Below are 19,739 nucleotides of genomic sequence, written 5' to 3' on the forward strand. Positions count from 1 at the left end.
TTCTGTATACTTCAGCAGCTTAAAAATTAAGTTTCTGCCCAATGACTTTTCCCTTCTCTCTGTTTATTATGCACTTGTAACAGAACAAAAGTAAGCACTGTTAGTTGGGCCGGAAAATCGATGATTTCGGCAAAAAACAGGTACTGGTAAACCACTGTTAGAAATCCCTTTTGCTCTGAAGCAGCACGTTGTAGCGCATCATTCTAGGAAGTACCCACTGGCTACAGATACGGGCGCTTAACAAAAATTAAAACCCGGGTTTAAATTTTGAGGAAAAACTAAGGGAGCTTTTTAGCTTTAACATTTCTTAGCAAACCTGCTCCCTCACATCAGAAAAGACTTTGCCACAAAGCATTAAAAAGACATCATTAAAAAGCCAGAGTGCGAAGAACTAAAACAATGCTTCTGTCTACAATTTAATTGTAAACCAAATGTTTTCACTTCCACTGTGATCGAAGCAACAAAATTAAAAAATGTTCTTAAACACGTAGGTGACAAACATTTAAGAACATTTATGTGCATATACTGAAGGTGTAATAAAAATAACTAGAAAGGATACAATTGCATGTTTGTCGCTTTCTTCAACGCTTTCTAGCAAATAGAGATCCAGCAGTGCCTGAAATGAAAAAGCAATTAAGAGGTTTCTTAAAACTCTTGCCTTTCCTAAATCATTGGCTTTTGGGTGGAGCTTTGTTGAGGTTTTGTTGTCGTTTGCAGTGAACGTGACACTCACATGTAAACTAGCAGGGGGATATTTCCCAGTTCCTCCTTCGTCTCTCCGCCACAACTTCTCAACTTGGTCTCCTAACTGCGAAACCATTCCATCAATCAGCAAGCAGTCAGAATCCCATTTTCCTCTGGAACAAAAGGTAGCAAGGATTTGCACAGCGTAAAACACTAATTCCAGCCTCTCAGTGTAACAGATTTCCTCCAGTCAAAAACAACCGAAAAAAAAGCTCCCATGAGTCAAAGCAAGCACCACACAAAGGCACGCTTAGCACTTGAAATGCACATCAAAGAAATTTCTAAGTCCGATGGAAGATGTAGATTAGTTCACACTCAATTATTAAACGACTTCAAAATAGAAATCCTAAAAGCTCTCTTATTAAGAGAAAAGTTGCAATGACATTTTAGTTTTCAGGTTTTCCTTTTTCTTGTATTACTTGTAATACAAAGCAAACGCAAACAAAGTTTTTTAAGTGCCAAAAATAACCACACTCATACTGAGGACATGTCACAGGATCAAAATACCACGAACATTCTTTAACGCAAATCTAATGCCGCAGACTGGAGCATTCCAATACACAGCGCTGAGACAACACAATGGACATTTTGGTACAATTTCCAAAGAAAAACCTATTGTCGTCTAATCCAAGGCATATCACCCATAGGCTAGTGAGCCAGCCCAGGAAAGAGAGCTTCCATTAGGAAGCGACTTCTATCCAACAGCCAGCAGCGCTGGGTGCGCCAACTCCACGTAACTCTGACTGTCTTTGTAAACGGCACAACTGTACTCAACGTACACAAATGACACAAATGCACAAAGGAGATCTAGGCCACTACAATGATTCCCAGCTATTACTGGTCAGTACGAGAGAGGATTTTTTAAAAAACACGCTTTCCTCTGTGTCCAAAACAATTGTTCTGTGGACACTGTGCTTTGCTCAACTGGAGACGACAGATCCTAGACTAATCTAGGTGACCTTTTTCAGTAGTAACAAATTATACAGATTAGCCAACCTGAATGAAGTACGCTCCCAAAAAACGATGGTACCAACAAATGGTACTAAGCAGAGGTATACTGAAACATTTTAACACAGGAAAGCAACCTCTGTGTTCAACAGAACACATGCATCGCTAAAGTGAAGAGTATTGCCGGCAAACGCATTCAGCATAGCAAATACAACTCCCGATGTAACAGCCATTCACTTCCGCAGCTACGTTTGCAGCGGAAGTCTTCCAGAGTTTCCCTGTAAGGCTTACCTTGATAAACGCTCAAGTTGCTGTCGATGACCGGTATAGTAGCTCTGAATCAGAGGATAATTGTAGAAAGGTCGAGACAAATGCATATCATCATCTACAGGCAATAAAGTAAAAGCAAGTTAAAGAAGTAATATCACATTTTTAAACTAAAATTTTTGACTAAAGACACAGACGGTCATACAAGCTAAGCACCAAGAAGCCTCCGACTCTGAAAGAAGCCAAGAAAGAACCCATTTCTGCCCTTGCTAAAAGACATGTAAGGCACAAGACCCAATTCCCTCTTGTCTCAAGTGCCATTTTGAGTTTACAGGTAATGCAGTGTCCAGAACATGAAGGGTAAGCTGAAGTTCACTACAAAAAAAAAAACCCAATTCTCAGAGGGAATGGTTTTTTGAACGCGTCATGTGAGCTGACAATAGAATTTATAATCCATCCAAATAAAGAAGTATTTCCAAAGTGTGTTTTTTCCTCAAGCAATACATAAAAAGTTCAAAACACGCAGGTAATGCTTCTACTGTAAAACCCAGCATTACTTCACTATTTGTTGCTTAATAGCTATTTGTTTAAAATCCCAAGTATTTCAAGCTGTGGACGTAAGCAACTCCTTGAGGTCAGACGAATATTGCTATTCTAGAAAAACATCCAGAAAGAAACTAGGTGCATTATGCCACCGTGTATTTGAAAAAAACCAGTAAAATCTCAGATTTCACAACAGAACTTCAGCATATGCTGCCACTGCACCAACACCACTGTTATTGACAAAACTTCTGCAAAAGCATGGCTAGGGATGCCTTCATAGGAATCTCTTACTGGATGGTCTCCTTGTTGCAAATGTATTCCAGATTATGCTTACCTAAACCCTCCGGAAGGAGACTGGATCGACAGAACAGATGACCACTTGGGCATACAAAGCAACGAGGTTAGTTACCACCCGCTTATTTGTCAAGTTTGCAAAGCCTGAAAAAAAGGCGTAAGAGGATTTTTGTTACGCAACTCCTTCCGTTTTACAAAACTCCTTCATCATACTAAACAGAAAGTATACAAATCACAGGGTAGACATTTTTTCTCTATGCATTCTTCACTGCGTATCACTCTCTTTCTTGAAGAAAAGACACACAATCACCACCAAAACAAAAAGCAGCCCTACAAAGAACCAGATTCACTAAAGGTTAAATACACTCATAAGACATTTGTTTTTCACATAGCAGAGATTTTGCTATAGCAAAGGCCAGGTAAAGGCATACTAGCAAAGGCATAGTCTTTTTGTTTTCCTCAATATGCCAAGAACAGTTGGGAATAGAAAAAGCTATAGACCTCCAGTAACATACTTTACAAGTTACTCCTTTATGCTTCCTTGATCTTTTTGAGCAATTTGCAGTCCAATATTCGCATGCAATTATAAATTGCTAGCTAAGAACTACACAGAATCATTTTCAGCATTACCACATTCAGTTGCTGTCATTCCAACCCCGTTGCCTATGTAGCTTCTTGCTGAATGTCGCCTCCTCTGCTGCCCACTTGCATGAACTCACAACAAACTATTTCCCTGAACTCAATGCATATTAAGTGGCAGTCACAAACTTCTCCCATTTAAGCCCCTTCTCCCAGCTAAATCTGACCATCTTCCAATCATCAAAACTAACAAAAGCTCATGTTTCCACAATTACATCCCAAGCATCATTCCAAATCTTAATAAAACATACCAAATATTTAGCAATACCATTACAAACCTTTTTCAGTAAGCTCTTGTGCTTCTGTTAGAAAACAGTTTAAGACTCTGCTAAGGTTGCTCAAAAGCAACTGGCAGTGCTGAAGAGACTGTAAAGTCTGTGGGTCAATGAAGTTGCAAGAGCCATCAAAGAGCGGAACACCTGTTCAAGAAACAAACAGTAAATCATTAGCCTCAGAGCAATTCCAGAGTTTCAAAGTGCCCTTAAAGAACCACGTGAATATACTGGCAGATTACTGAATAAGCTCAATTAGAAGGAATGACTTTATGGTTGCAGAATGACTATGCTAGTACTCACAATTTGGTCAAACTCATCTTTGTATAGATCACTTTGTTCCACGTCCACTCAAGAACAAACCGTAAATTAGCAGCAGAACTTGGCTGCCCTTTAAAAAAAAGAAAACAGAAAAGAAGTGAATCAACACCTACTAAAAAAAAATATATAACATAAAACCAACATAGAAGTATTACCCAGATGCCCAATGTTTAATCCATCCAGTCAGAAGTTCTAAAGAACCTGTCTGGACAGCAGCTGACAATACTGCTTCCAAGTTGCTCCTCCTAAACACCACAGGCAAAACAGAATGAGAATCTTACATACTTTCAACATCTGAACCACCAACAGTAAAAGTTGGTTTCTAAGTGTATAACAAGTCTCTAAATTATATAATCACAATTCAGCAAAGGTTATTAAAAGATTTCTTGATTTCCCAAGTTATTTCCAAACCTGAGCTGACATCAGAACATCTAATTTGAATGTAAGGATCTACATCAGGCTTGCAAAATAAACAGTCTACAGGCTAGGTGAACTTGCCAAGAAATTTATTTTAGCCACCACACTGTGCAGAAGTGTTATTTGCCATAACACACTTCCACAAGTCTGGTGAAGAATCCAGTAGACAGGAAGATGAGGGCAGTGGGAAGGCTGTTTTCCCTTTGCTACTAATTGCTGCTCTGTAGGATGACTAGCTAGCTGATCAGTTAGCTTAGATCCTTCCTGGCTCAAGATGGGCTCTTCATCATAAAGGCTCCATCTCTCATGAACCTCTTCAGATAAGAGAGAAGGGTTGGTGCACTGCAAATAGAAAAGCTATGACAGAGGGGAGTGAAGTCACTATGGTGGGATACAGCAGATAGAAGGTAGTGGGTGTCATGAGATAAAGGTGATTAAGGTGTTGCAGCAACCATAGGGCAGTCTGTATTGGGTTTGCATGGCAAGGTTTTGGTAGTGGGGGGGCTGCAGGAGTGGCATCTGCAAGAAGTTGCTAGAAGCTTCCCCTGTGTCTGATACAGTCAATGCCACCCAGCTCCAAGACGGACCTGCCACTGGCCAAGGCCAAGCCAATCAGTGCCTCTGTGATAACATATTTAAAAAGGGAAAAAAATCAAGTTAGAGAGAGCTTTTGCAGCTGGAGAGAGGAGTGAGATGTAAGAAACTCTGCAGACACCAAGGTCAGTGCAGAAGGAGGGGCAGGAGGTGCTCCAGGCGCTGGAGCAGAGATTCCCCTGCAGCCCGTGGTGAAGACCATGGTGAAGCAGCCTGCCGCCCTGCAGTCCATGGAGGGAGGATAGGGGGTGTAGAGATTCTACCTGCAGCCCGTGGAGGACCCCATGCCGGAGCAAGTGGAGGCACCTGAAGGGGGCTTTGACCCCGTGGCAAATGATCACATACAGTGCAGCAAGCTGATACTTGCAACAGCTCACATCCAAAGTCCGATGCCCCCATCGTCAGTTACCGCACCAAACCTAACACTTTGAGAAACTGATGGGGATGCAGGTTGTTCTGAGGGAAAGATGCTTCACGTTGCACACAACCAGCATTGATTGCACACTTCCTTGGGCGTATCTGTGGCACAGAATTAACAGATGGGTCTCTAACGACAGATCGGTGGATAAGGAATTGGCTGGATGGCCGCACTCAAAGAGTTGTGGTCAACAGCTCAATGTCCAAGTGGAGAACAGTGAGGAGTGGTGTTCCTCAGGGGTCAATACTGGGACTGGCACGGTTCAACATCTTTGTCGGCAACATGGACAGCGGGATCGAGTGCACCCTCAGCAAGTTTGCTGATGACACCAAGCTGCGTGGTGGGGTCGACATGCTGGAGGGAAGGGATGCCATCCAGAGGGACCTTGACAGGCTGGAGAGGTGGGCCCATGCGAACCACAGGAAGTTCAACAACGCCAAGTGCAAGGTCCTGCACGTGGGTCGGCGCAATCCCAAGCACAACTACAGGCTGGGCGACGAATGGATTGAAAGCAGCCCCGAGGAGAAGGACTTGGGGGTATTGATTGATGAGAAGCTCAACATGAGCCGGCAGTGTGCGCTTGCAGCCCAGAAAGCCAAGCACGTCCTGGGCTGCATCAAAGGAGGCCTGACCAGTAGGTCGAGGGAGGTGATCCTGCCCCTCTACTCCACTCTTTTAAGACCCCACCTGGAGTACTGCATCCAGCTCTGGGGGCACCAGCACAAGAAAGACATGGACCTGCTGGAGAGAGTCCAGAGGAGGGCCACAAAGCTGACTGGAGGGATGAAGCACCTCTCCTATGAGGACAGGCTGAGAGAGTCGGGGTGGTTCAGCCTGGAGAAAAGGTGGCTCCGGGGAGATCTAATTGCGGCTTACCAGTACCTGAAGGGGCCTACAGGAAAGATGGTGAGGGACTGTTTATCAGGGAGTGTAGTGACAGCACAAGGTGTAATGGGTTTAAGCTGAAGGAGGGTCAATTTCGATTAGATGTTAGAAAGAAATTCTTTACTGTTAGAGTGGTGAGGCACTGGAACAGGTTGCCCAGAAAGGTTGTGGAAGTGTTTAAGACCAGGTTGGATGGGGCTTTGGGCAACGTGGTCTAGTGGAGGGTGTCTCTGCCCGCGGCAGGGGGGTTGGAACTAGATGATCTTTAAGGTCCCTTCCAAACCAAACCATTCTGTGATTCTATGATTCTATGATCTATTTGGGCTGTTCCCAGTCAAACTCAGTAGTTTGGATCTAAGACGACTATTACTTCTGCTAACTAAAGTCAACACCTGCCTTTCAATGCAACTTGCAAATATTAGGACAATCAGATCATCATGTCTTGTAGCTTCAACAGCCCTGTCAGACAAGATGGATGCATTTCCCCCCGGGATTCCCTGCTATGCACTCACCTGACTCAAACTAGATGGCTGGACATCAGCTAGTCGTGGAGACAGCAAGCCAGCTACAAGACACCTCCTGTAGCTATCGTGAATGGCTTCACTTATCGAAGGACCGGATTTCTTTAAAAACTTCAGGGTCTGAAACATCAATCAAGAACTACAGATTAAGGCAGCATTTCATTTCCTCTCAAACACTTACATAATTTTTCATTTCCTCCAGTCTGTCAACCCTCCTCCAAGTTTATCACGGATCAAAACCCTAACTCAGGACTATGCAGGCAGTTCAACTGATGGGTAATAAAGAAGTAACAGCTCTCCCTCCCCGACTTCCACAGCACTTCTGTTCTTGCTCCTAGAGCAACGGTGCATTCCTTTCTGGACATTCAATCCCTCCTCGTGCTTCACGAGGAGACAATGGTAGTTTTACAGTCCTGAGAGTCAAACAAAAACATTACCATTTGCATAAAACTGGCAGGACACGATTGCAATTGTGCCTGCGGATGGGCAAGGTGAGCATAAAAGGGTCTCTGACGCGGAAAGCGGTGCAATAGAAAACTTAGAAAAGCTACATCTCTCCACACTCTCAATAAAGAAGATACAGTAAAAGATCACCTCCTTCTGGAAGCCGGTGCAAGTCATATGAACAACTCCGGAGTTCAGCAAGCACGTACCATCTGCAGGAACAACGAACGTGTGACAACCTTCCATACTCTCACACTTATGTTCTGACCAGCTTACATTTTTTAAATAGCAGTACCCGGAAAGAGGGAACTGAGTACCCAGTTTCTTCTTCAGATCACTTACACACTTTTTTTTAAAAAAACAATCACTGCCTGTAGAAATTTTATCTCTAGTGCTATCCAGTTGCTGTGCTTTGAGCTTCAGTTCAAAGTCATTTCATTTCACAACCATCACCACTTCACAAGCTACATTACAAAAGCACCAAAACCCAACACTCAGCAGACTCTCAGTTATGTTTCACAATATTCAATACCTTCTTAGTACAACCTAACCAGAGTTGGGTTTGGGGGGGGTTGGGTGGTTTGGTTTGGTTTTGGAGTGACAATGAACAGGAGAACCAATAAATGGCATCTGTCCTCAGTTTAAGCTTATCGCTATTAAAAGCGGTGTAATACTTACCAAAGTTATAGGTGCTTGGATGGAAAAACTGCTCAGGTGGTGGATAAGATGGAGGAGCTCCCCGACTTAGACTCCGCTCATGTACCAGAATATCCAAAATGACGTTTGGAGAAGTCATGTTTATCACAGTATCCAGTGACCACATTGCAAAATAGGGGCAATCATGAAGAAATTCTTCCGGCCTTAAAGAAAACCAGTCCATAAGCTAAACGCCGACATTCAAAGGAATTGTTTTAGGCATACTGACAACAACTTAACAAAAAACTACCTTAGCGAATCTGGCATTTGAGCGTGATACCAGCGATTAATGTCAAATACACACAAATAAGTAGATGGTTTTCCCTGACCGTAGGTATTCACTTGCCAACTGAAGATAGATACACTGGTGTCAGGCGATATTACTGTAAAAAAGACATGACATTGTTTCTTATTGGTAGAAAATAGGATATATCCAATATTTTTAAAACACACCTTTCTATTTTGGCTCAATGCTGCTATATCACTCAGCAAACACACCACTTACTAAGCACAATTTAAAAAAAATATGGAATAGCAAACTCTCTGTGATAGACCTGAGTCAGACTGCCCCTTTTTCTTGTTCACATTGTGTCAGTTCCAAGCCAAATCAAATACACAATTATTAGCTAAGCGACCTTTCCGTACAGTAAGAGTTGATCAAGACATTTAGCTAGATGAAGAGTTTAGCAACAAAAATATGCTAGGAACACACACACACTGCTACTTTCAGAAAGCACACAAACATTTATCGTATACACATGTATCACTCAGCTGGTATTATTAATTTCCAGATCTGACTCAACGACAAGTTTTAAGAATAGCTCCTTTCCAGCATAGTCAGAAGGAAAGAACGCAATGATCACATTAAAGAAATAATCGCACACAGAGAGCAGGAAATTGGAAACCAGATTTTAACATAAAACATTCACAAAGTTACACTCCAGTGCTCCCAATCCAAAGGGGTTTTTATTGGATTTTGACACACTGTTGATAGAGGATGGCATCACAAAAGAGATGGAAGCTGCCGCTTCAGGACTAAGTCAAAGGTAAGAGAAATAGCCCAGAGAGATCATGCAAGTGTCCTCTTTGTAGCATCAGACGTCAGTTAAGGGCAGTAAGAAGAGAGGGATGGTGAATGCTGCAGTCAATCCAAAAGGCTAAGAAACTTATCGCTCAAACATATGGTCAGAGCATAACTCAATCTGTAAACCCAGAGATGTCTATGTAACTAGTGCAAGATAACGAAAGACACCATGAGTGTTTCAACTCTGTATAGAGACAAGCTATTGCTTTAAGAACTCGTAGGTGTAGGAAACCTATTAGATTTAGAGAGGAAACAATGGACAGGCAGATCATAGAATCATTTAGGTTGGAAAAGACCAATTGCAAACCTAACACTGCCAAGTCCACCACAGAACCATGTCCCTAAGCACCATGTCTACACGTCTTTTAAATACCTCCAGGGATGGTGACTCAACCACTTCCCTGGGCAGCCTGTTCCAATGATTGACAACCCTTTCAGTTCATATCCAATCTGAACCTTCCCTGGCACAACTTGAGGCTGTTTTCTCTCATCCTATCACTTGTTACTCGGGAGAAGAGACCAACAACAACTCCAGTTCCCTCAGCCCCTCCACATGAGATCTGTTTGTCCAGACCCTTCGCCAGCTTCATTGCCCTTCTCTGGACAGACTCCAGCACCTCAATGTCCTTCTTGCAGCAAGGGGCCCAAAACTGAACACAGTATTTGAAGGGCAGCCTCACCAGTGCCAAATCACTTCCCTAGTCCTGCTGGCCACGCTACTCCTGATACAAACCAGGATGCTCTTGGCCTTCTTGGCCCCCTGGCACACTGCCGGCTCATATTCAGCCAGCTGTTGACCACCACCCCCAGGTCCTTTTCCACCGAGCAGCTTTTCCAGCCACTCTTCCCCAAGCCTGTAGCGTTGCATGGGGTTGCTGTGACCCCAAGTGCAGGACCTGGCACCGAGCCTTCCTGACTCTCACACAATTGGTCTCAGCCCATCAGTCCAGCCTGTCCAGATCCCTCCATAGAGCCTTCCGACCCTCGACCAGATCAACCCTTCTGCCCCACCTGGTGTCATCTGCAAACCTACTGACACTGTGCTCAATCCCCTCGTCCAGACCTTTGATAAAGATATTAAACAGAACTGCCCCCAGTACCGCGCCCTGGGGAGCACCACTGGTGACCGGCCACCAGCTGGATGCAGAGGCAGACATAGGTTCGAACAGGAAAAAAAACAACCACGTAGCACTCCTAGGCAATGGAGAGAACGACCTTATCATTCAAAGACGACAGTTGGAGGAATAAAATGACTGACAAGCGTTATACAGATGACCCCACCATTCATTGCTATAGCATGTCAGCAAGCATAAAATAAAAGCTATTTTTTCCCTTAAAGTCCCCCCACGTATCTTAAGCACCCAATTTTTCTTTTTAAATAAGCCCAACAAGCTACTCTATACAGGCATTTAAGACTTTCAGGCTGTGGGTACAGAACAGCACTCACTGCTTAAGATTCCAAGCCCATTTCTTTGAGAACAACCAAACACGGACGTCAGAACAAACCTTCATTAACGCTTTCCTCTCTGTCAACATGGTTGCGAAATTTTTCTACAGTCTGACAGCTCAGTAATTTAGTATTGCTGGTCTGCCCTCTCATGGGAAAGACTCCACTCGTGAGGTCTAAACTGTACCTTTCGTCACAGTATTCCAAACCCTGGGGAAAAAAATAAAAGACGAGAGAAAAGGTCATTTTGAGATAAAAACAGACATTATGCCTAAATATAAAAGAATGTATATATCTAAAAAAATACGCATATTACACTGTATATTTCCCATGAGCATATTTCTGATGGCAATAGAAACTGCTTTCTGATGTGCAAGAGAACTGTCAGATTGTAATGGGTAAGTTTGGCTGTAAAGGCTTTGCTCATTTTCAGAATTTAGTATTTCCTAACATTATTCAGATCTAAATATATTTTGCAGAATTGCTTGCAACATCAAGGTTTCTTTACAAGCCTAAATATACATCTACAGAGAGATGTCTGAATAGTGCAACACATATGCACGCAAAGCTCTCTGCTCCACGTCTTGATTACAGAACTGATGAAGTTAGAAAAGTCGTTGTATTACAGCAGCTAAAGCTCTGTTGAGGGGTATTAGGCACACCACTAGAGTGAACATGCATCCCTCTAGTAACTATGAGAACTTCCTACTGATTCACAATCTTATTTCAACCATGAAGCTCTTACCAGCTCCTCCTCTAATCTTGTCAGAGACTAACGGGTGAAATATCCCTCGGTTCCTTCACCAAGCACAGCCCACAGCATAGGGGAAAATAGGACAGGGGATGCACATGGACAACGCGTTTAGGATCACAAATTACTACAGAGTAAGCAAACTACTTTGAGATATACAGAAACCCTGGCAGGATTGTGTTGAACCTCTAATACCACCATTTTCCAAAAACAGCATTTGTTCAACTGTCCACCACAGAACATGAGTTGTGTGTACTGTGGACAAATAGCAGTTCTAGAATTAAAAAAAAAAAAACAACAACAAAACCAACAACAAAACAACCCAACCAAACATACACACAGACAAAACCCAACAAAAAACCACCAGCAAACAAAATACAACCCAAAACCTGATCCTACCACGTTCTACCCAAGTTTCCTAAATTTTCAGACCTCTAAAATGAGCTGGCATGAAACAACACATTCTCATATGATCTCACAGGATACATCTAATTCACCTAACCTGAGAAGAGACAAGCTTTCTCTTAATGGTTTTAGGAAATACTACAAATAAACATCAAATCTGTCTAGAAAAAAAAGTAATAATTAAGAAAAAGTCTTTTATTACTAAGAAGAAAAATGATTCTTAAATAAAGCTGTGTATTTTAAGTTTTCCACACTGGGGTAAGCAACTCTAAGTTAAGGAACTGCACTGTATGGAAGATGTTAAGTAATGGCTTTATAGACCAGTAAAATATTATCATGGTTTAACCCCAGCCCATAACTAAGTACCACACAGTCACTCGCTCACCCCTCCACCCCCCCGCAAGGGGATTGGGAGGAGAATAGGGAAAAAAAAAAAACCCAACCCAACAAACTATTAGTAGGTTGAGATAAAGACAGCTTAATAGGATAACAAAGAAAGAGAATAATAACAATAGCAACAACAACAACAACAATACAAATCATGCACAAATGCAATTGCTCACCACATGTGAAAGGGGGAAAAAAAAAAAAACAAACCCACTAAAAAACCCAATCTGATGCCCAGTCTGTTTCCGAGCAGTGATCCCACCTCCTGGCTAGCTTCCCCAGTTATATCCAGAGCATGATGTTAGGGAATACCCCTTTGGCCAGCCTGGGCCAGCTGTCCTGGCTGTGCTCTCCCAGCTTCTTGTGCACCTGGCAGGGCGTGGGAAGCTGGGAAGTCCTTGACTTGGTGCAGACACTACAACTACCTGGCAACAACTAAAACCATCAGTGTGTTATCAACATTATTTTCATACTGAATTCAAAACACAGCACTATACTGGCTACTAAAATAAAATCTATCTCAGCTGAAACTGGGACAGTATCAACCTCTTATTCCATACCACCTACATCATGCCGAGGTCCTATACTTCCCAATACGTTCCAATTAATCACCATCGCTTTTCCTGTCTTTTGATATATACACATAGATATCATTCTCTTAGTCTATGCGCTATCCCTCTAAAATGTCCATTGAGTTAATTTAGTCCATGACTTTGGGGCTCCAACTGTCATAACAGTCTGTCAGGGCAGGAGGGCGTGTGCTGTTGGGCAGTTGCATGCTACATCAGCTATGAGCTCTGGATGCATCTGGTGCGGTCCACGCTCACCGTCTGTGGGTTGAAAAGTCGATCTCAAAGTTGCTGGGTGCCAGTTACTGAAGCCAGCTCTGGTTTCATCAGAATTCACTTCATTACTTTGGGTGATTCTTACTGTAATACTGTTGTTATGGCATATAGCAATCATAGTAGTGATGACATGCGCTGTTACGTAGCAATTAACATCATACAATTTAAATCATTGACTATTCTCACCCAAAATCAGATCCCCTTGAGGTACACATAGAACTTCCCCATCCTTCCGTATTACCCACCAAGTACACCCAGGCCCTTCAGCAAAAGCAATCCCATGGATAGGTTTGCCTTTGCCCAAGGCAGGAGTAACCCAGACTGTCTTCCCCAACATATTCTTTATGCACTACGGGGACTTTTTTCCCTTCTACAGTACATGGAAGGTTTGATTGGGCAGGGCCAGCTTGACTGGTAGATACCCTAGAGTCGACTAACCAGGAAGCCTTTGTTAAATGTGTATACCAGTCTTTGAAGGTCCCACCACCCATAGCTCTCAGTGTAGTCTGTAACAGTCCATTGTATCATTTTCCCAGAGGCTGGTGCATGGTAGGGGATGTGATACACCCACTAAAAATGCCATGCTCCTTGGCCCTGGTGTCTATGAGGTTGTTCCAGAAATGAGTCCCGTTGTCTGACTCAATTCTTTCCAGGGTGCCACATCGACATAGGACTTGCTTTTCAAGGCCCAGGATAGTGTTCCGGGCAGTGGCATGGGGCACGGGATATGTTTCCAGCCATCTGGCAGGTGCTTCCACCATTTTAAGTACATAGCGCTTGCCTTGGCAGGTTTGTGGGAATGTGATATAACCAATCTGCCAGGCCTCCCCATATTTCTATTTCAGCCATCGTCCTCCACACCAGAGGCTTTATCTGCTTGGCTTGTTTGATCGCAGTGCATGTTTCACATTCATGGATGACCTGTGCAATAGTGTCCATAGTTAGGTCTACCCCTCGATCATGAGCCCATCTATACGTTGTATCCCTTCCTTGATGGCCCAAGGCCTCATGGGCCCAGCAAGACATAAATAATTCACCCTTACGTTGCCAGCCCAGATCTAACTGAGCCACTTCAATCTTAACAGCCTGATCCACCTGCTGGTTGTTCTGACGTTCCCTAGTGGCCCGACTCTTGGGTACGTGGGCATCTACATGATGTACTTTTACAACCAGCTTCTCTAGCTGGGCAGCAATGTCTTGCCATAATTCGGCAGCCCAGATGGGTTTGCCTCTGTGCTAGCAGTTTTTCTGCTTCCACTGCTGTAACCACTCCCACAGAGCATTTGTCACCAGCCGTGAGTCACTACAGAGGTAGAACACCGGCCACTTCTCTCTTTCAGCAGTGTCTAAAGCCAGCTGGATGGCATTCACCTCTGCAAACTGGCTCAATTCACTTTTTCCGTCAGCAGCTTCTGCAATTTGTCATGTAGGACTCCACAACAGCTGCCTTCCACCTTTGATGTTTTCCTACAATACAACAGGACCCATCAGTGAACAGGGCATATGGCTTCTCATTTTCTGGTAGTTTATTATACCATGGGGCCTCTTCACGTGTCACTTCCTCCTCTGGCAACATTCTGAAATTTTTGCCTTCTGGTCAGTCTGTGATCACTTCCAGAATTCCTGCACAACTGAGGTTTCCTATTTGAGCCTGCTGTGTGATCAGTGCCACCCATTTACTCCACATAGTGTCAGTTGCACGATGTGTAGAGCGGACCCTCCCTTTGAACACTGAGCCCAGCACAGGCAGTCAGGGTGCCAGGAGGAGCCATGCTTCAGTACCAATCGCTTCCAAAGTGGCTCGAACCCCTTCATAGGCTGCCAATATCTCTTTTTCAGTTGGAGTGTAGCGGGCCTCAGATCCTCTGTACCCCCAACTCCAAAACCCCAGGGGCTGACCTCAAGTTTCCCCTGGTGCTTCCTGCCAGAGACTCCAGGTAGGGACACTCTCCGGCTGTGGTATAAAGCTCATTTTTTACATCCAGTCCTGCCTGGATTAGACCAAGGGTTACTGCATGAACTATTTCCTGTTTAATTTGTTCAAAGGCTTGTCATTGCTCAGGGCCTTGTTCTAAATCATTCTTCTAGGTCACTTGACAGATTGGGCTTACAATTAAGACTGCAATTCGGAATATGCATTCTCCAGAAAACTACAACGCCTAAGAAAGCTTGTGCTTCCTTTTTGCTAGTCAGTGGAGACATAGCTGCTATTTTGTTGATCACATCCATTGGGATCTGACAACGCCCATCTTGCCATTTTATTCCTAAAAACTGGATCTTGACCTGTGTTTTATGGCAAAACTGGCTTTCAGAAGGATTTGGATTATTTTCTTCCCTTTCTCAAAAAGTTCTTCTGCTGTGGTGTCCTATATGATGATATCACCAATGTATTGCAGGTGTTCTGGAGCCTCACCTTGTTCCATCCCGTGCAGTCTGGATCAGTCCATGGCAAACGGTGGGGCTGTGTTTCCACCCATGGGGCAGTCAATTCCAGGTGTACTGGACGCCCCTTCAAGTGAAAGCAAACTGGCCCGCACTCTGCTGCCAAAGGGATTGAGCAAAACACATTAGCAATATCAATTATGGCATACCACTCGGTTGCCTTTGACTCCAGTTCACAATGAAGCTCTAGCATTTCCAGCACGGCAGCACTCAGCAGCAGCATGACTTCATTCAGGACACAATAGTCTACTGTCAGCCTCCACTCTCCACTGGACTTCCACACTGGCCATAGGGGACTGTTAAAAGGTGAGCAGGTTCTGCTGATCACTCCATGACCCTTCAATTGATGAATCAGCTTGAAATGGGAATTAGGGAGTCTCAAGTGGTGCGGTATTGCCATCAGTGCACTGTTGTGGTAGTGATCAGCACCTGATGTTTTTCAATCCTGAGCAACCCCACAACACAAGGCCCCTCAGAGACCAGGCAGAGTACACAGCTGTTTAATTTCCTCCATCTCGAAGGCAGTTACTCCAAAAGCCCACCGGTACCCTTTGGGGTCTTTGAAATACCCTCTCCTGAGGTAGTCTATGCCAAGGATGCACAGAGCCTCTGAGCCAGTCACAATGGGGTGCTTTTCCCAGTCATTCCCAGTTAGACTCACTTCAGTTTCCAGTACAGTCAGGTGTTGGGATCCCCGTCACTCCAGAAATACAGATGGATTCTGCCCCTTCGTGGCCTGATGGCATCAGGGTACACTCTGCACCGGTGTCTACTACAGCTTTATGCTCCTGAGGGTCTGACATGCCAGGCCATGAAATCCACACAGTTAAGTAATCCTAGTTCTCCCTTTCCTCCACTTGGCTAGAGACAGGACCTCTCTAATCCTGGTCATCGCATTCGTTACCAACGAATGAGTTGGTGTGGCGCAAGTTGGTTCAAATCTCATCCTTGTTACTTATTTACCCTTACAAGGGTAAATACAAATCAGAACCTCCTTCTATAAGATCAGATAATCAGCCCTCCTACTCTGTCTGGGGAACTGCCCACTGGAGCAGCACTTCTCCTGAAGAACTCCCACTTGTAATTATTTTTCCTTGCAATTCATGTACCCGTGCCTCTAGGGTGGAGGTAGGATTTCCATCCCACTTCCTCATGTCCTCTCTGTGGTCACACAGGTAAAGCCACAGGGTGCCTCGTAGTGTGTACCCTCTATATCCTCTCTTGAGCAAAGGAATGCTTAATCCTAACAGCTGAGATACTGGTCCATACAAGCAGGGAATTGGACATATTCTCTTTGAGTTGCTGGACCTCCCAGGACAGTTTCTCAAACAGGTTTTTGGATTTTTAGGACAGTCTTTCCACAGCTGAGACACAGGTCTGTAGGGAATAACGGAGATTTTCTTTATATTGCCGGAGTTGGCCAACCACTTCATTCGCCATTGGTGCCTCTTCGTCTTTCTAGGCCGGTACTGTCAATGACTTGACATATGCTGGTGGTGCGCTCTGTACAAACCTCTGCCACATGGGTTGGGTACACTGGACCTGTGGGTAACTGCATATTGTCGAGGTCATAATAAACCACCTCCCGTATGGCTGATTCCCTCAGGTACTAGATACTTCTCTCCATGGTGGTCCACTTGCCTGGGTGACATATAACATCTTCTTTGAAGGGATACCTTTCCCTCGCACTTGACAAGAGGTGCCTCCAAAGGCTGAGGGCTTGTGTCTCTTTTCCAATCACCTTGTCAATGACCCCTTCCCTGGTCAGGGATCCCAGCTGCTTGGCTTCCCTAGCCTCTAATTCCAGGCTACTGGCCCTGCTATCCCACCATCAGAGCAGCCAGGTGACAAGCTGCTTGTCTAATTGACAGCTGAAATCTTTCTGCATATCTCACAGCTTACTGAGGGATAGGGATCGGGTGATTACCTTTGATTCTGTCTGTTCCTCCTGTCCTTGTGATGGCCCTGTTTCACCATCCTTTACTAAAGGATGAGAATATCGTGTCCATTCCTCCTTATGTATAGGGGCAATTGATACCGGTATGGGTTGGTTCTCTGGTTCAGCTGTGGTACCTGTTGCCAGAGTTTGATTTCCAGGTGGTATTCTTAGTTTTTTAACCCTAAACAAGACCTGAACCACAATCAGGAAACTTAACAACAGAAACATGCTGGTTTGAACATCCCAAGGATATTCAGCATTCTCAAGAGCTGCTGTAACTAGCCTGGAGAAGAAGGGGAAGGTGAAGGAAAATGTCTCCCCCATATATTGTCTCTCTGAGGAGAAAAAGTAAAAAGTGTAATTATTAATAGCGTCTGACAGATGTCTCCCAAAGTACGGAGATGAAGCCATCACTGTCACTCTGCCACCACTGAATACAGATTCGGTTGCTGCTGAACACAAATACAAAACTGGTCCAACTATCAATGATTTTATCATACCATAAGCCAGTAGTACACCAAACAGCAGACCTATAACCTTAACCCAATGCCCAGAGGTGACAAACACCACAAACACTGATAAACAGTAAGGAAGGTGTTACATAACACAACTCTGTGAACAAATAAACACTGTGACCAATCACAATTAAACTAACATAATAAATGCTTATAACAACTTTGTTTTAACACAGTCTGGTCAGATCTGTCGTTATCTCAACCCTTTGCGCCCTGCATTGGGTGCCAAAAAGGACTGTCATGGTTTAGCCCCAGCTAGTAACTGAGCACCACATGGCTGCTCGCTCACCGCCCCCCAGAAGGGGGACTGGGAGGAAAATGGAACAAAACTCGTGGGTTGAGATTAAGACAGTTTAATAGGATAACAAAGGAAGAGAATAATAATAGCAACAACAATAACAATAATACAAATGATACACAAATGCAACTGCTCACCACATGTGAAAGGAAAAAACCCAAAACAGTCCAATGCCCAGTCTGTTTCCAAGCAGCAATCCCACCTCCAGGCTAGCTTCCCCAGTTATATCCGGAGCATGACGTTCTGTGGTAGGGAATATCCCTTTGGCCAGTCTGGGCCAGCTGTCCTGGCTGTGCTCTCCCAGCTTCTTGTGCACCTGGCAGGGCACAGGAAGCTGGGAAGTCCTTGACTTGGTGTAGACGCTACAACTACCTAGCAATAACTAAAAACATCAGTGTGTTATCAACATTATTTTCATACTAAATCCAAAACACAGCACTATACTGCCTACTAGAAAGAAAATTAACTCTATCTCAGCTGCAACCAGGACAAATATGAAGACGCTTTTCAAATGCAATGCACTGGTCAGACTCTGATACGAAAGTAGAGACTGTATACTCTGTCCATCTGCAAGCATTAAGTAGGACAAAGATTAAGATGTGCTCAATGACCATGCTTTCATGCATTAGATTTAGCAACTGCTGAGATGATATGCTTTCAAAGGTCTCTTTTTATAACTTAACCATATCTTTATGTTTAATTACTTGAGCAGACTTAACCCAGCCTTGAAGGCAATGGAGACGCAAGTTTGATACTCATTTATAAAAACACAGTGGCACATGTTCCAGAAGCCCTATTTGTGACTCTTTACCATGATACAAAGTCAAGGATGAACTGTTTCCTAGCCTCAAGTCTGATTCCTGGAACATAAGAGCACTTCTGCAGTTGGCAAGTCTTTCAAGCTCCTGTGAACTCTATTCAATGAACAAGGATCAACAGTAGATTCCTCCTTGTTTACTCAAACTTGGCCTGGCAAATGGGAACAACTCTTAAATTTTCTGCCGCTGAAGCCAGACAAGAAACTTGACTCAGACAGCCATGTAGTACTGACCAATCTGTGACTACAAGAAAGTATTCTGAGACTAAACGTGTCCACTGTAGAGCACAGATCGTGTCCTAATGCATCTTTTGGGAGTTTTTTGGGTTTGGGAGTTGTTTTGGGGTTGTTTTTTTTTTCTTTTGCAGTAGGGGTTATCAGGTCTTGGTATGAAGCTACACATGTAAGTGGCTCATCTGGAAGCTAGATGAATAACCTGTCTTTTCTCCCCAGAAGGTCCAGCTGTTTAGTTCTCTCTTCAACTACCTTCTAAGATTGGTTCCTGCTTCAATCTTCCACAACACACATCATAGGGAAGCAGAAACAGCAGGGGAGTAAAGTATCTCAAATCCAGAGACTGATGCCTGAAACCTCTTACAAGCCTTTGAATGTATTATCGGTAGCATAGTCTGTAGAGGGTTAAAAGTCTTACATTAACTGTACCACAGCTTACCCAGGTCACAAACAGAATAACATTATTTAATCGCTTTGTCTGTTGGTTTTTTTTTTTTTTTTTTTTTAAAAGAGTGTGAATTGGAATTTCTAGTAGACCCATTTTTAAAAGCTGAAGAAACATTTCAACCATC

At 43.8% G+C, this 19,739-nt stretch overlaps 1 protein-coding gene across 1 annotated transcript in view; it reads right to left on the bottom strand.

Annotated features, from left to right (window-relative positions):
• Positions 1-19,739, bottom strand: part of LOC142601055 (protein ELYS-like) — a 55,630-nt gene that overhangs the window by 18,797 nt on the left and 17,094 nt on the right. The window contains 15 exon segments of the mRNA XM_075748839.1: positions 560-616; positions 734-857; positions 1,984-2,077; positions 2,837-2,872; positions 2,875-2,940; positions 3,714-3,854; positions 3,943-3,957; positions 4,024-4,101; positions 4,185-4,267; positions 6,250-6,254; positions 6,855-6,983; positions 7,458-7,519; positions 7,986-8,167; positions 8,254-8,386; positions 10,594-10,744. Coding sequence (XP_075604954.1) covers positions 560-616; positions 734-857; positions 1,984-2,077; positions 2,837-2,872; positions 2,875-2,940; positions 3,714-3,854; positions 3,943-3,957; positions 4,024-4,101; positions 4,185-4,267; positions 6,250-6,254; positions 6,855-6,983; positions 7,458-7,519; positions 7,986-8,167; positions 8,254-8,386; positions 10,594-10,744 — 1,356 coding nt within the window.

Source organism: Balearica regulorum, chromosome 3, assembly GCF_011004875.1.
Source record: "Balearica regulorum gibbericeps isolate bBalReg1 chromosome 3, bBalReg1.pri, whole genome shotgun sequence".
Lineage (NCBI taxonomy): Eukaryota > Metazoa > Chordata > Aves > Gruiformes > Gruidae > Balearica > Balearica regulorum.